Raw genomic sequence first — 14390 nt, 5'->3', positions numbered from 1 at the left:
CGACTAAGTTTTAATGATGTTATGGGAGGTTTTGGTATGTTTGGGTTGAGGCCCCGAGGGCCTCAGATGTGTTTCGGGTGAGTTTTGAGCGAGTCCGGGCATTACCGAAACTGAGGCAATGGTTCTGGTGCTTAAATTTACCGCTGGGGCGGAAAATGGTCCGCGGCCGCGGCCAATCCGTAGGGCCGCTGGTCCAACTTTGGAAGCCTATATCTTTTGATATACAAGGAATTTTGAGATGATTCAAAAATTAAAGTTGTAGCCCTTTGTAGTTTCCAGAAAGGTAAAGAAATTATAATTTGAACATCTGTAGAGAAAGTAATGGCCAAAATACTAAGGCCTGTCCGTGCAGCCACCGAAGCGCGACAACGGTGGTTTTAACGCGGTCAGCGGTGACGAGAATCCGAGAGGTGCACTATAAATATGAGATTTGGGGTTTATTTCATATTTTGACCTAGAGAGCTCGGGCTTTGGCGATTATTCGAGGGATTTTCAAGAAAACCCATCGGGGTAAGTGATTCTAACTCATTTTGGCTAAAATACAATATTCTAACGTTGGATTCATCATTTGAGTAGAGATTTGGGATTTTGGGAAAAATGGTGGAACTTCATAAAATGACTTTTTGGGATTTGAAAGCTGATTCGGAGTCGAAATTGAGTGAAACTAGTATGGGTAGTCTCGTAATTGAATGGGTTGTCGGATTTTTAGACTTTGGCTGGATTTCTAGATGTGGTCCCGGATGTCGGGTTTGACCAATTTCAGGATTTTTGATGTAATTTGATTATTTTCGTGTGGGCTTTGTTCCCTTAGCATATTTTGATGGTATAAATCTGTTTTTGGTTAGATTTGGAGCATCTGGAGGCTGAGCCGAGAGGCAAAGGCACCGCGGGCTAAAGTTTGGAGTGGATAAAGGTAAGTAATGATTGTAAATGCTGTCCTGAGGATATGAAACCCCAGATTTCACATTGTTGTGCTACTTTGAGGTGATACACATGCTAGATGACGAGCGTGGGATCGTGCACCGTTGGAGATTGTGACTTAGTCCGTCCCGTATGACTGTTAAGTCACGTATTTGATTAAAACTTGTTTGATATCATTGTGTTATGGAAAGTATTATCATGTTTTGGGCTGAATGCCATATTTGGGCCCCGTGCCAACTATTTTGGACCCTTAGGGGATTTTTACTACTATTCCTCACTGTTTTGATTTCATATTTGTACTCAGTCATGCTGTATTTTACTGTTTTTATAACTCAGCCATATTTACTCCGTTTTGACATTTTTAAATGATATTTTGGGCTAAGCATCACGTTTTACTGCTGCCCGAGGGGTCTGAGAGATTTCTGACTGAGTGAGGCAGAGGGCCTGTGTTGTGAGGATATTATGGGAACGGGCTGCAGCGCAGCAGTGTTGTACTGATTCATGATTATGAAGTCAAGGGCCTGATTTGTTACGCAACGAGGTGGCTTTTTATGAGGCCGAGGGCCTGTTTGATTATGCCACGAGATGGCTTATTATGGGGCTTGGGCTGTAGGAGCCCCTCCAGGAGTCTGCACACCCTCAGTGAGCGCGGGTACCCAGTGTGAAATGTGATATTGCCTGAGGGGCTGATACGAGTGATTGTGAGATAGCCCAAGGGGCTAGTTCTATTGATATTTTGCCCGAGGGGCGGTTGTGGTATGTTTTGCTCGAGGGGCTGTTTACATTTCTATTCTTTTCTCACTGTTTTCATCACTCACTTGAAACTATTGAAAACTGTTTTAAAAAGGTTTTACTGAACTGAGATGTCTTTTTACGAGTGTTATTGCTTTCATGCATTGTTTTGGACTTATAGTGTTTTGTTGTAGCGTTATGTTGTGGTTTACGTGTTTTCTTACTACTCAGGATCCTTTACTTTTATTACTTGCTGAGTTGGCGTACTCACATTAATCCCTGCACCCTGTGTGCAGATTCAGGTATTTCTGAACCCGGTTGCAGGTGTTGATTGCTTAGTGGTAGAGTCATCGGAGTTAGTAAGGTAGCTGCCCGACGTTCGCAGCCCTGCTCTTCTCCCTCTTGTCTTCCTTAGACTGTTTTTAGTATATTTTCAGACTCTTCGTTATATTCAGACCTTAGTAGATGCTCGTGACTTGTGACATCCCGATGTCGGGCTTGTGTATTTATTCCGCACTGGTTATTTAGACTTATACTATGAGATTTCTTATTAATTAATGGCTTAAAAATGGCTTTTATAGAATAATGGTTTGATTTGGGAATCGTGTCGGCTAGCCTAGTTTCATGATAGGCGCTATCACGACCGGGTCGGTTTTAGGATTGTGACAAATTCTTTCCCACAAAGAAAATAAAGTCACCGTGAGGCCAAATTCTGGGTTTCAAGAAAATGATGGTGAGACTCTACACAAGCCTAGGAGAGATTAAAAAGCTACTCAAAGATTTCCCACATCACTATCATACTGATGAAGTCCTGGGACATACTTTTGTTGTTGGATTAGACAAAGCATCGAAGATGAATCTTGATTCAGCCTGTGGAGGTAGTTACATGGCTAGGCCATTCACTGAAATCTAAATCTTGTTAAACAATTTTCATGGCTAACGATAACAATTGGCAAGGAGGCGGGGAACCACGGAGAACACTGAAACAGAAGGCAGTAGGTGTTATCGAGGTTGATGATAACTCAGCCATAAGAGCAGATATAGTTAAGTTAGCCAATCAGGTAAATAAGATGACAATGCAACAAGCGCAACAGATGCAGCAGGTGCAAATAATGTCTACATGTTGTGAGATGTGTGGAGAAAGCCACACACATGTAACCATTGTCCGTTGAATCCTGAATCCATTTATTATGTAGGGCAGCACAACAGGGGTCCGATGAACCAGAATACTCAGTATGGGAACACTTACAATCCAAACTGGAGAAACCATCCCAACTTCTCTTGGGGCGGTAATCAGAATAGTAACAGACCTCAAGGAAATTTCAACGTACCACAGACTCCACCACAACATGCAGAGGATACTATTAATGAGTTGTTAAAGAAGCTCTTGCTTGATAATCAACAACTCCGCCTTGATAATCAGCAACTTACGACAGAATTTAATAATTTGGAAAGGGAAGTTGGGCATGTTGCCTCCACTCAGAATGCTAGACCTAATGGGGCACTCCCAAATGATATTGAGAAGAATCCCATTGAACAGGTGCAAGCAATTAATCTAAGAAGTGGGAAAGCATTGGAGGAGGTGCCACCTAAAAAGTATGTGTCTAAAGAAGTTTTTGAAAGATTGGTACCTCAACCAGAGGTAGAAGCTAAAAAGAAAGATAAATAAACATAGGCAGGAGATAGAGGTAAGGCCACCACTGCCTTTTCCTCAAATGTTGCAAAAGTCAAAAGATGGGTCTAAGTATAAAAAGTTCTTATGTTTCTTGAGCCAGGTGCGGTGAATCTACCTTTAATAGAAGTGTTGCAAGAAGTTCCTAAATATGCCAAGTACCTGAGAGACATCGTGGCTAATAAAAGAAGGTTGACACAATTTGAAACGGTTGCACTTACTGAGGAGTACACTGCTAGAGTACAGAGTAAGCTCCCGCATAAGTTGAAGGATCCCGATTGTTTTACAATCCCCTTGTCAATTGGAAAATACGAGGTTGATAGAGCCTTATGCGATATGGGAGCGAACATTAGTTTGATGCCACTATCAGTGTTCAAGCAGCTCGATCTTGCAGCCCCCAAGCCTACTACTATAACTCTACAGCTAGCAGCCCGGTCATTAGCAGTGCCTAAAGGAATTATTGAAGATGTACTAGTCGAGTGGGGTAGTGCATCTTTTCCGCTGATTTTATTATTCTTGACTACATGGCCGATGAGGAGGTTCTAATTATTTTGGGGCAACCAATCCTGACTACTGGTGGAGCACTTATTAATGTGAGGGAGGGTAAACTAAAGATGAGAGTGCATGATAAAGAAATCACATTTAATGTATACAAGACGCTTAACCTAAATAAGCATTATGAGGATTTGTCCATGATCCCTGTGGTAGAATCAAAGTTGATAGAGAAAGGTGTTACACCCCATGTTCTAGTATCTGGAAGTACGCCATATGTAAATTGATATAATCTCGGAAATGAGATGTTACGTTCCGCATTTTCGTACGTTAAAGTTTCGTCGTAAGCTAATCGACGTAAGTTCGGGAATGAGATTGTTTTGAGATTATAAGAATTATATATTTCAAACAAACAATGAGTAAATTCGTGAAGGTGAGAGAGTAAGCAAATCAAAGAAAATGAATTTTCGTCAAAATTTGACATGTTGGTACCGCATGAGCTAAATTACCCGATGTTTATAAACTAGTGTCATAGAAGGTACCGTATGATCATGATAGTATAGTGTATAAAGTATGTTAAAAGTGAATAGTATTTTAAGTAATTTGAGATAATTCATAATTATGTGGATAAGGATATTTTTGGGGCTGCCACATGACATTAAGCCAAGCCAAGTGTCACCAATATGCATGATGAGTCAAAAGATTTAAATTGCCCCGTAAGGGTCTTCTTTGGGAATGTGAATTATAGAAGACCATCAACGTTATCCAACTCATGCATAAGAATCATTCATCACCATTTCGTGAACTATTTTTGTCCTAAAGAAGTGACTTTCTGGAACTGATCAAATTAAACATTATAAAAATATGTACATGACCAAAATCTGAATTTTTCGTAAAAGAAATAGGGAAAGAGATCGTAGTCTATCCTTAAACATGGAAAAGAATCATCTTTCTTCCATTGCCAATGACGTCCTACAAAGACGTTCTTTTAGTGTGAGACGCAATTCGGAGGGAGCACTGTACAATCTTTTTTTAAAATATCATACAGATGTTTTTCTACTTCGATCTGCCGTTATGTGTTCTTCGTAAAAGACGTGTGTTAGAGGTCTGTCAAGAGAATTGGTCCAGGTATGTTAAGGCTATCCCTTTTTTCTTTTGGCATGATCTATTCGACACAAACGAAATGAGCAAATGCGCAATTTTCATAAATGACTCTATTCGTAGAAATATTAGAGATGCTTATGTTCTTGATTCCGCATGTGTCATATTATTCTATCATCTGTTCATGGGTCTTAGAAAGTACGTAAGTTGATAAATTTATTTCATGGTATTAATCGGAGGCATAATAGTCTTATGACATACCGCGAGATTTTATTATTAACATATCGTATATGTATTTCATACATTTATACATTCATATTGAGCCATGATCAAACGGCAATATATACGCGTATATATATGTATATGGGATATGGGAAAGGTTATGGCATTATATATGCACCACCTGATCAGCTGTTATATGTTGATGATTTTTCCCATAGTGGCCGAGATGATATGATGGGATGCCCTTAGAGGCCTGATGATGTTATGAAACATGTACCTATGCACGACTTGACATTCATACGCATATGCATGACACTATAATTATTTCATGATTTACAGAGTTATCCCGACTTACAGGTTGAATCATTTACTCTATGTTTCTCCCATGTCTGTTATGTACTTATTTATGTGCCTTACATACTCGGTACATTATTTGTACTGACGTCCCTTTTGCCTGGGGACCCTACGTTTCATGTCTGCAGGTTCGTATAGACAGGTTGAGAGTCCTCCAAGTAGGCTATCAGCTCAGCGGAAGGTATTGGTGCGCTCCATTTGCTCCGGATTTGCTTCTTTGGTCAGTCTGATTAGTACATGTATTGATTGGAATGGCGGGACCATATCCCGACCTTTATGATATTATGTATTCTTAGAGGCTTGTAGACATATGTCATGTACGTAAAAGATTCTATGGCCTTGTCGGCCTACGTTTAGTATACGAGTGATCATTTTGGTCTTATAGGCCCGCATGTCTTATATATAAGTTAGTATTACATGTTTCATTCTAGTTATCCTACGGCGACCTTTCTGTCTCATTTACTTTTGATATCATGATACGAAAAGATATGTTATGTTGGCACTCGGTTGAGTAAGGTATCGGGTGCCAGTCGTGGCTTATCGGTTTGGGTCATGACAAAAGTGGTATCTGAGCAGTTCTGACCTAGGGAGTCTACAAGCCGTGTCTAGTAGAGTCTTGTTTATGGGTGTGTCGTGCACCACACTTATAAGTAGGAGGCTCCAGGGCATTTAAGACTATCACTCTTTCTTCTTAGTCTAGATCGTGTGGTAGAGCTCGGTTGTAAGAACTCAATTTCCTAAATTCTATCTTATTCACAATACGATGATGCCTACATCTAGAAAGACACTTGGTAAGGGATTTAATATGGCTATGGAAGAATTGAGACAGAGGAACTCGATTTTGCATCATGATTATGATGAATGTAAGGTCTCCAACAGAACATGAGGATATTAAGACATGCAAGCTTATTGATAAAAATCCCTAAGACAAGAATGCTTATCCCCCTTTACGATAAAAAGGAATAACGGAATCTGAAGTTAGACAAAAGTTTCAGCAAGTAAAAGAAGCAAGGTGAAGAAGGGTACGAGGTACCCAGTTAATAAAGATTATCATTATTTACCATTCAGGAAGGGAGATATAAGCAATTTGAGTTACCTTCAACAGTAAAAGATGTACGTGAAATCGGCCACACCTATCTCAGTCATGCCCTATCAGAGCTAACGGATATGGTTTAAGATAAAGACATGATAGTAGGATCCGACTAGGGTTAGACTAACCCCATATGATGGATGGATGGTTTACGTTAGTTGACATTTCGGAAGGACATTGCAAATGTACCAATCGATCTCCTTGTGAGACACCCAGATGGTGCACTCTAAAATAGTACAACCAGATATGAGTACTACAATGATAGGCACTGAAAGACTTGAAAGGACAAATATTATCTTAGTGTGGCTTCCGCCCCTAGTAGAGAAAGAATGTTAGGCAATTCGAAAAGCCAATGGATCGAACAAGGGGAGCTAAAAGCAAAAGAATTTCTTGTTCGAGTTTTCAGGATAAAGTGATAGACATAGATGTTAGCGGGAAATAAGAAAAGAGTTAGTGAAGCATTATAAATAAGATGTGATACCTGGATGGCAACGGTAGAAAAAGAAAAATGAAAATGATGGCCGTATTACAGAGTCTACAGTCAAGTTAAGGGAAAGACGAAAGGCGACAGGCCTTGAGACAACAAAAGAGTATAGGCCATAAAGTCATATCCTAATTTCAAGAAATAAGTTCGTAACCCCAATGCAACTGCGAGAAGGAAAAGTTAGACCCTAGAGTAATAGAAATCAGTATGGGCTGGTGAACAAGATAAACTAAACGTGAATTAGGGACTGAGTGATTGGATAATACGTGACATCATGAGAATTTTAGATTTCATTCCGGCGGTAATAAAATTGACAACAGGAGAAGATTCATGAGAAATTCAGAGAATGATCATTCAGGAAGGCGCTTCCCTAACGCAAGCAATGTTAGCAAAGGTAAGCGTAAGAGACTATGTGTGCCGGTTACACTAAGTGCCACCCTCATGAGTAAGGGATTTCGTTATCCTTGGAACAAAAGGATTAACGCAAGGCGAGTAAGGGTCATCGATAATGCGAGAGGAAGCCAATGATGAGAAGGTAAAATATCTATAGGTAAATCGTTGTAGCGCTAAATATTAGTACTTCCCTAGGGGGGGGGGGAATAAGGAGTGATGTGGCATTAAGTCGGAATTAAGTGGTTTTAATGACTATGGAATGATAAAGCAAGAATGCGATAAAAAAATAAAAAAGGAAAGAGATGGCACTTATCCAAATCCTACAGATATGCTACGATTCAAGTGTAAGCACAACGTCAAGGAGAGGAAGTAAAGGTTCCAGCCCGAGCTGTTATTAATAAATAAGGAGCCAGTGCGAGACGTTAGTTAAGACAAAGGAAATAACCCAAGAAAGATTACGCGGAATGTTTAGATGAGAATGGGCCAACGAGTAGTTAGTAATTGATCAGGAATAGCCTAGTTATGGCTAAAAAGGAGGTTACAGACGAGTCAAGCAGATCGTGTAAGATAAATATAGTAAAACCTAATATAGTGAATTCAGCCTCGCAGCTATGACATCGTGATCCTTAAGAAATATTCAGGTAGGAGTTGGGATAGTAAAAGGTACCATATGAGTATTACAGATATAAAAGAGAATGTCACTCGGTAGACAGTCAAAATATTAGTTCAAAAGCAACCCTACCAGCACAAGGGCGTGGAGGTAAGTAACTACGGATAATTAGAGGCGAGGAAGAACGTCAAAAATTCTATCGGGTATTCGATGTTATAAGCTCGCATCTTTACAAGAGTCAGAGGGTTCTCCCTAAGTACTACAACGAAAGACTAGCTGAGGAAATAACGAAGAAGGCTTCAACCTAAGCACAGTGACCTAAAGAGGAAATGGTCTTGTAGCAATAATCTCACTACGACATGTATGCACTCCATAAGAAAGTGGCACCTACCATGGCTAATGAATGGGAAGTAAGATCAAAAGCAATACTCGAGATCATATGAAGTTGCACGAAAATTCTGGCATGCGTGGTAACTAAGATAAGCTAAGTATGCATGCAACAAGGAGGCAGAAGACCAGGAAAAGTAATAACTTACGTTTAAAGAAAGTTGAGAACGAACTATACGATCAATGATCTGGAATTGGTTATGTTATGAATGCACTTGCAATTTTGGAGTATACATATATGTTGACAATCATACAACCGTAGAAGACTCTGATATAAGTTAAAAGAAAGAATTGAGTTCAGGTCATAGACAAAGAATTGGATTATTAGAAGATTATATCCTGGATATAAAGTAATACCATGAGCCGCAGATCGGAAGATAGCTTAAGCATAAAGGCTGATCAAAAGGAGGAGGAAACTAAAGAGTTACATCAACAAAGTAAATCAGGAATCTGATTATTGGACCTAGAAAATTATAGAAATCGTGATTAAGAACATTACACGATCACTCTTAATTTCAGAGGTACAAGAGGGATAGTACAACAACCATATTTTATAACGACCATACGATAAAGCCGGTTAGAAAAGTACCAGCCTCATAAGAAGTTAGTACGAAGCTCCCACCGGATTCTGTATGCACCAGAGGTGAAAGTATTATAATAGAGCTTCAAGCTGTGGACGTGAATTATACCTATGTGGAAGGGAAGTCAAGAAAGAGATAGAAGATACGAGGCGAGATTTTAAGGTAAGTAAGGAAAATGTGAACAACGTACGAGATACTCAAAGGCAGAAGATCGTGAATAGTCCATGCTTGGGATAGAAGGCTAGAAGCGCTGGGATTCAGTATCTAGGAATAATAGCGGCGGCGTCAGTGGCGTACCTTCCAACCTATGGTTTCTGAGTACTGAGAGATCTAGTCAAGAGAGTAAAGAAGAATTAGAGAAGATGTGATGTCTCGCTTGATGTTCCAGAATAACACAAGGAAATCTTTGGTGCAAGCAAATTGAAGGAAGGTGGCGAATAATAAATAGGTATGTGTATGTCGCAAGATAAAGTTGGGTAAAGCGATAAAGTTTTAAGAAGATATGAGTAAGGATAAAAATGGGCAAGTGAGAAGGTGACGAAAATGGATAAGTCCTCAAAATTAAGCCCATAAAGACAAGAAAGCTACTGGTTTCTCTATGTTATGAAAATTTAAGTATAGCCTGAATGAACTCAAAGGAGTCTAAGACTAATAACGTTTAGAAGATATGGAATGCTGCCCTGGTAGTAGAATAAGGGTGTAATTATGACGTTTGGGCCTTCGATTGAGTAATGATATGAAGAGGATTTTATAAATTTTACGAAATTAAAATACCCACGTAAGGTGAATCTCATTGGGATACTATAAAATACGATTACTGAAGTACAGTATCGCCCGTAAAGTGGATCAGGAAAATCACTTCAAATGTTCCACGATGCAATTTGAGCCCTAGTGGTTATATATTACATAAGAAGTTTCAAGTAATCAATGGAAGGATGTAGATCAACATTGAGGTGAATCAAATAAAAATGGGTAAAAGTTGTAAGGTACGAGATGAGACAAGGCCATCAATCTTAAGATGAACAGTAATGAAGAAGCGTTAAAGGACTCAGATTTGGTAACGAGAGTAACCTGGAGTTTGGTAACAGACCTCACATGATAAATCGAGGTAAGATTTACGGTATAATACGACCTATCTAGCCGCAGTAAAGTCATACGGATAGATAACTGGGTCTATGAAGCAAGATATAGCAATATTCTTAAGTTTAACAAAAGTACCAAATGAAGAACTTCAGCATACCTATGGATGCCCAGAGGGACATCTTGTCAAGATCTGTATATGTTTACAAAGTGAGGCCTAGAGATGGGCTAAAAGTTGGAGGAAAAAGGAGAGAAGAGTCGCATAGACGCATATACAAGGTCAGAGTCGTACAGGATGCATGATAGAAGGCAGTAACAGTTACAAAATTGAAAGGATTCCGACCATAAGTCGTGGTATAAGAAAGAGGCCTAAAGAGGGGAATGCCCTAGCCTTTGGAATTACTCACAGAACAACTGCCTAGATGGCAAGGAGAGTACTAAAGTATTCGGAAGACATAAGTCATGAAAATGATAAGTGCATCAGTCAACATTCGAAGACGAATGTTCCAAAGGGGGGAATGATGTTACACCCCATGTTCTACTACGTGGAAATACGCCATAAGTAAATTGATATAAGCTCGGAAATGAGATGTTACATTCCGCATTTTCGTACGTTAAAGTTTCGTCGTAAGCTAATCGACGTAAGTTCGGGAATGAGATTATTTTGAGATTATAAGCATTATGGTATTTCAAACAAACAATGAGTAAATTCGTGAAGGTGAGAGGGTAATAAAATAAAAAAAAATGAATTTTCGTCAACATTTGACATGATGGGATAAAATATGGCCCGAGCTAAAATACCAGTTATTTGTGGACTAGTGTCATACAAGGTACCACATGATCATCATAGTACAGTATATAAAGTATGTCAAAAGTGAGTAGTATTTTAAGTAATTTGAGATGATTTTAATTATGTGTATAATAATATTTTTGGGGCTGCCACATGGCATTAAGCCAAGCCAAGTGTCACCAATATGCAGGATGAGTCAAAACATTTAAATTGCCACGTAAGTGTCTTCTTTGGGAATGTGAATTATAGAAGACCATTAATGTTATCCAACTCATGTATAAGAAGCATTCATCACCATTTCTTGAACTATTTTTGTCCTAAAGAAGTGACTTTCTGGAACATATCAAATTAAACATTATAAGAGTATGTACACGACCAAAATCTGATTTTTTTTGTAAAAGCAATAGGGAAAGAGATCGTAGTCTATCCTTAAACATGGAAAAGAATCATCTTTCTTCCATTGCCAATGACGTCCTACAGAGACGTTCTTTTAGTGTGAGACACAATTCGGAGGGGGCACGGTACAATTTTTTTCAAAAATATCATACGGATTTTTTCTACTTCGATTCGCCGTTATGTGTTCTTCACAATAGATGTGTGTTAGAGGAATTTTCAATAGAATCGGTCCAAGTATGTTAAGGATATTCCTTCTTTCTTTTGGCATGATCTATACGACACAAACAAAATGAGCAAATGTGCAATTTCCATAAACAACTGTATTCGTAGAAATACTTGAGATGCTTATGTTCCTGATTCCCCGTGTGTCATATTATTCTATCATCTGTTCATGGGTCTCAAAAAATACGTAAGTTGATAAATTTTATTTCATGGTATTAATCGGAGGCATAATGGTCTAAGACGTACCGACAGATTTTATTATTAATGTATCTCATATGTATTTCATGCATTTATACATGCACATTGACTCATGACCAGATCGTGTTATATACGCATATATATATATATATATATATATATATATATATATATATGTATGTATGTATATGGTATATATGGAAAAGGTTATGGTGTTATATATGCACCACCACCTGATCAGCTGGTATACGTTGATGATTTTTTTCATAGTGGCCGAGATGATATGATGGGATGCCCTAAGAGGCCTGATGATGTTATGAAACATGTACCTATGCATGACATGACATTCATACTCATATGCATGACACTATAATTATTTCATGATTTACAGAGTTATCTGACGAGTGTCTGGCGTATGTATAAATTAAACTCGTACTCTGTCAAATAATAGTATAGAAAGATGTCGAACCCACAGAGATTGGTTTATCTATTCTACAGATGTTTCTTGTTTTAATTACTATTTGAGAAAATCAGAAAGAGTTGAGTTGTAAATTAACTAACTAAAAATGCATAAATAGAGCAGTAGAAAATATTTTATTATTCACAAATATAATTAAAAGGTGTTGGGATCTTGACTTCACTTAATATTTCTATTATATAGTAGAATTATTATTCTTCAATTTCTATTTCTCAAAAAGGTATAAATGCCTCTCACGATTACAAATATATATTATTACTCAAGTTGAATAATTAATTGCACTCCTCTCGGTTATACAAATTAATCTTCAAAATAGTAATACTAAAGAACCAGAAATATATGATTGAACTAAAATATGCTCTTGATAGTAAGTCCCTTTCGGTTACCCTACTTGTTATAACTTATTATTACACCATTCGCCTCTCTCGATTACAAATAAGTGTAAAATTAATTATAACATAAAAGAGATAGATGTTACTGAATAAATATTAACATTTATCAATACTACATTTAACTATATTATTTCTTCCGCCTCTCTCGATTACAGAATTAATAAACAGTTAATATGTAGTACAAGATAGATAGATGTTAATAAATTAAATAACGTCTAACTGTAAAAACAAAAAGTTAAATAAATTCTAGCTCAAGCATGTGAATTTGAGGAATAATATCTACTATTATATAAAAATATTAAGATCCGTCTTTCTCCCAACACAAGAAAAGTTACTCCATACTGGAACTAGTACTAACAATGGAAATATTCTTGTCCATTAAATAAGAAAATAGAAAGAAATATTCAAGAAGAATAATTCCCCCTATTTAATTAAAAGCAGGAACTAGAGTAATTTCCTACACTGGAATTTATCTAGAAACAACAACTAAACCACTATTGTGATTTAAAAGAAACGATAACTTGATACTAGTGAAAGAAATAAAACAGAGAAGCTTATTAAGAATTTGGATTCAGACTTCTAGCTCTAAGCTTTCTCTCTACTCTGATGCCTTTCTCTGATCGGGCAACATCTTCTTATATAAGAAAGTTTCATGATGACTTCTGGATTTGGTACTAGATTTCCATGGCAAATCTAGATTTTGCATTTGCAGATATGAGAATTCGTCATTCTAAGTTTAGATTTCGTCGATTTCATCATGACAAATCTAGATTTTGCATTTGCAGATATGAGAATTTGAATTCTCGATTTGGTGCTAGATTTCAATGGCAAATCAAGATTTTGACATTGCAGAGATGAGAATTCTGCAATTCTAAGTTTAGATTTCATCATGGCAAATCGAGACTTGGTGCATTGTCACGGCAGTAATGAATCGTAGCTCGATTTCACACTTCTTTGTTGTATTTTTCTTCATGTTGCGCACAACAATTCTTCTATAATTATTCCTGCAAAATAAAGTTAAAAATATGGAGGAAACATGATAATTTATATATTTTTATGAGAGAAATTATGTGGTTAACATCTGGTAAAATGCACTTATCAAATTCTCCCATACTTAAACTTTTACTCGTCCTCGAGCAAAGAAAAAAAATGAACATAGTAACTAAACACTTTAAGTGAAATCATGAGAGGTTTTGACAGAGAAGAATTGACTAAGACCAATCCACGAGTTCAAACAACTTTCAGTTGTACTCATGTTCACCAATTGAGAACTAAAATCATAATATTTTCTAATCCCAAGTGTGTCTCACTGAATGAAGAGAGATGCCCATATATCACATAATATATAGATATAGGATCAAAGAAGGGCATAGATAAAAAATACGCTCAGTCTCAACAAAGAAGTACCTCAAGCTATTGGAAATAACCATAAGCTTGACTATCCTGTGGTTCTCCACTAATATAGGAGTCTCTGAGTTAAGATCATGTAGGACTTTTGCAAGGTTGTAAAGTAGGCTTTAGGGATGGGTAGGATACATATAGATAATAGTGACTCAAATTTCCTATGGGCACTACACATTTATTTTATCTCTTAAGTACAATTGCCTTTCATCTCATTTAAACAATAAACCTCTGTTTTGTTTCATCCCTTTCATTTTTTTTTTGAGTTTCCAACTTTTCTTTGTTGCTTTTTTTTTTATGTGTGTGAAATTCTGAAGCAACTATATTTTTTTTTAGTTCCTATGACAACATCTCAAAATATCGACAACTTCAAACAATTATTCTTTCACTAATT

General features: G+C 37.4%; 1 protein-coding gene across 1 annotated transcript; it reads left to right on the top strand.

The window, feature by feature from the left end:
- Positions 3413–3871, top strand: LOC109238882. The gene has a single exon (XM_019405369.1). It carries the CDS (start codon positions 3413–3415, stop codon positions 3869–3871), a length of 459 nt encoding a protein of 152 aa, XP_019260914.1.

The sequence above is a fragment of the Nicotiana attenuata genome, chromosome 1 (assembly GCF_001879085.1).
Source record: "Nicotiana attenuata strain UT chromosome 1, NIATTr2, whole genome shotgun sequence".
Taxonomy (NCBI): Eukaryota; Viridiplantae; Streptophyta; class Magnoliopsida; order Solanales; family Solanaceae; genus Nicotiana; species Nicotiana attenuata.
The sequence above is the reverse complement of the archived record's forward strand: the minus strand, read 5'-3'. Positions and strand labels throughout refer to the sequence as shown.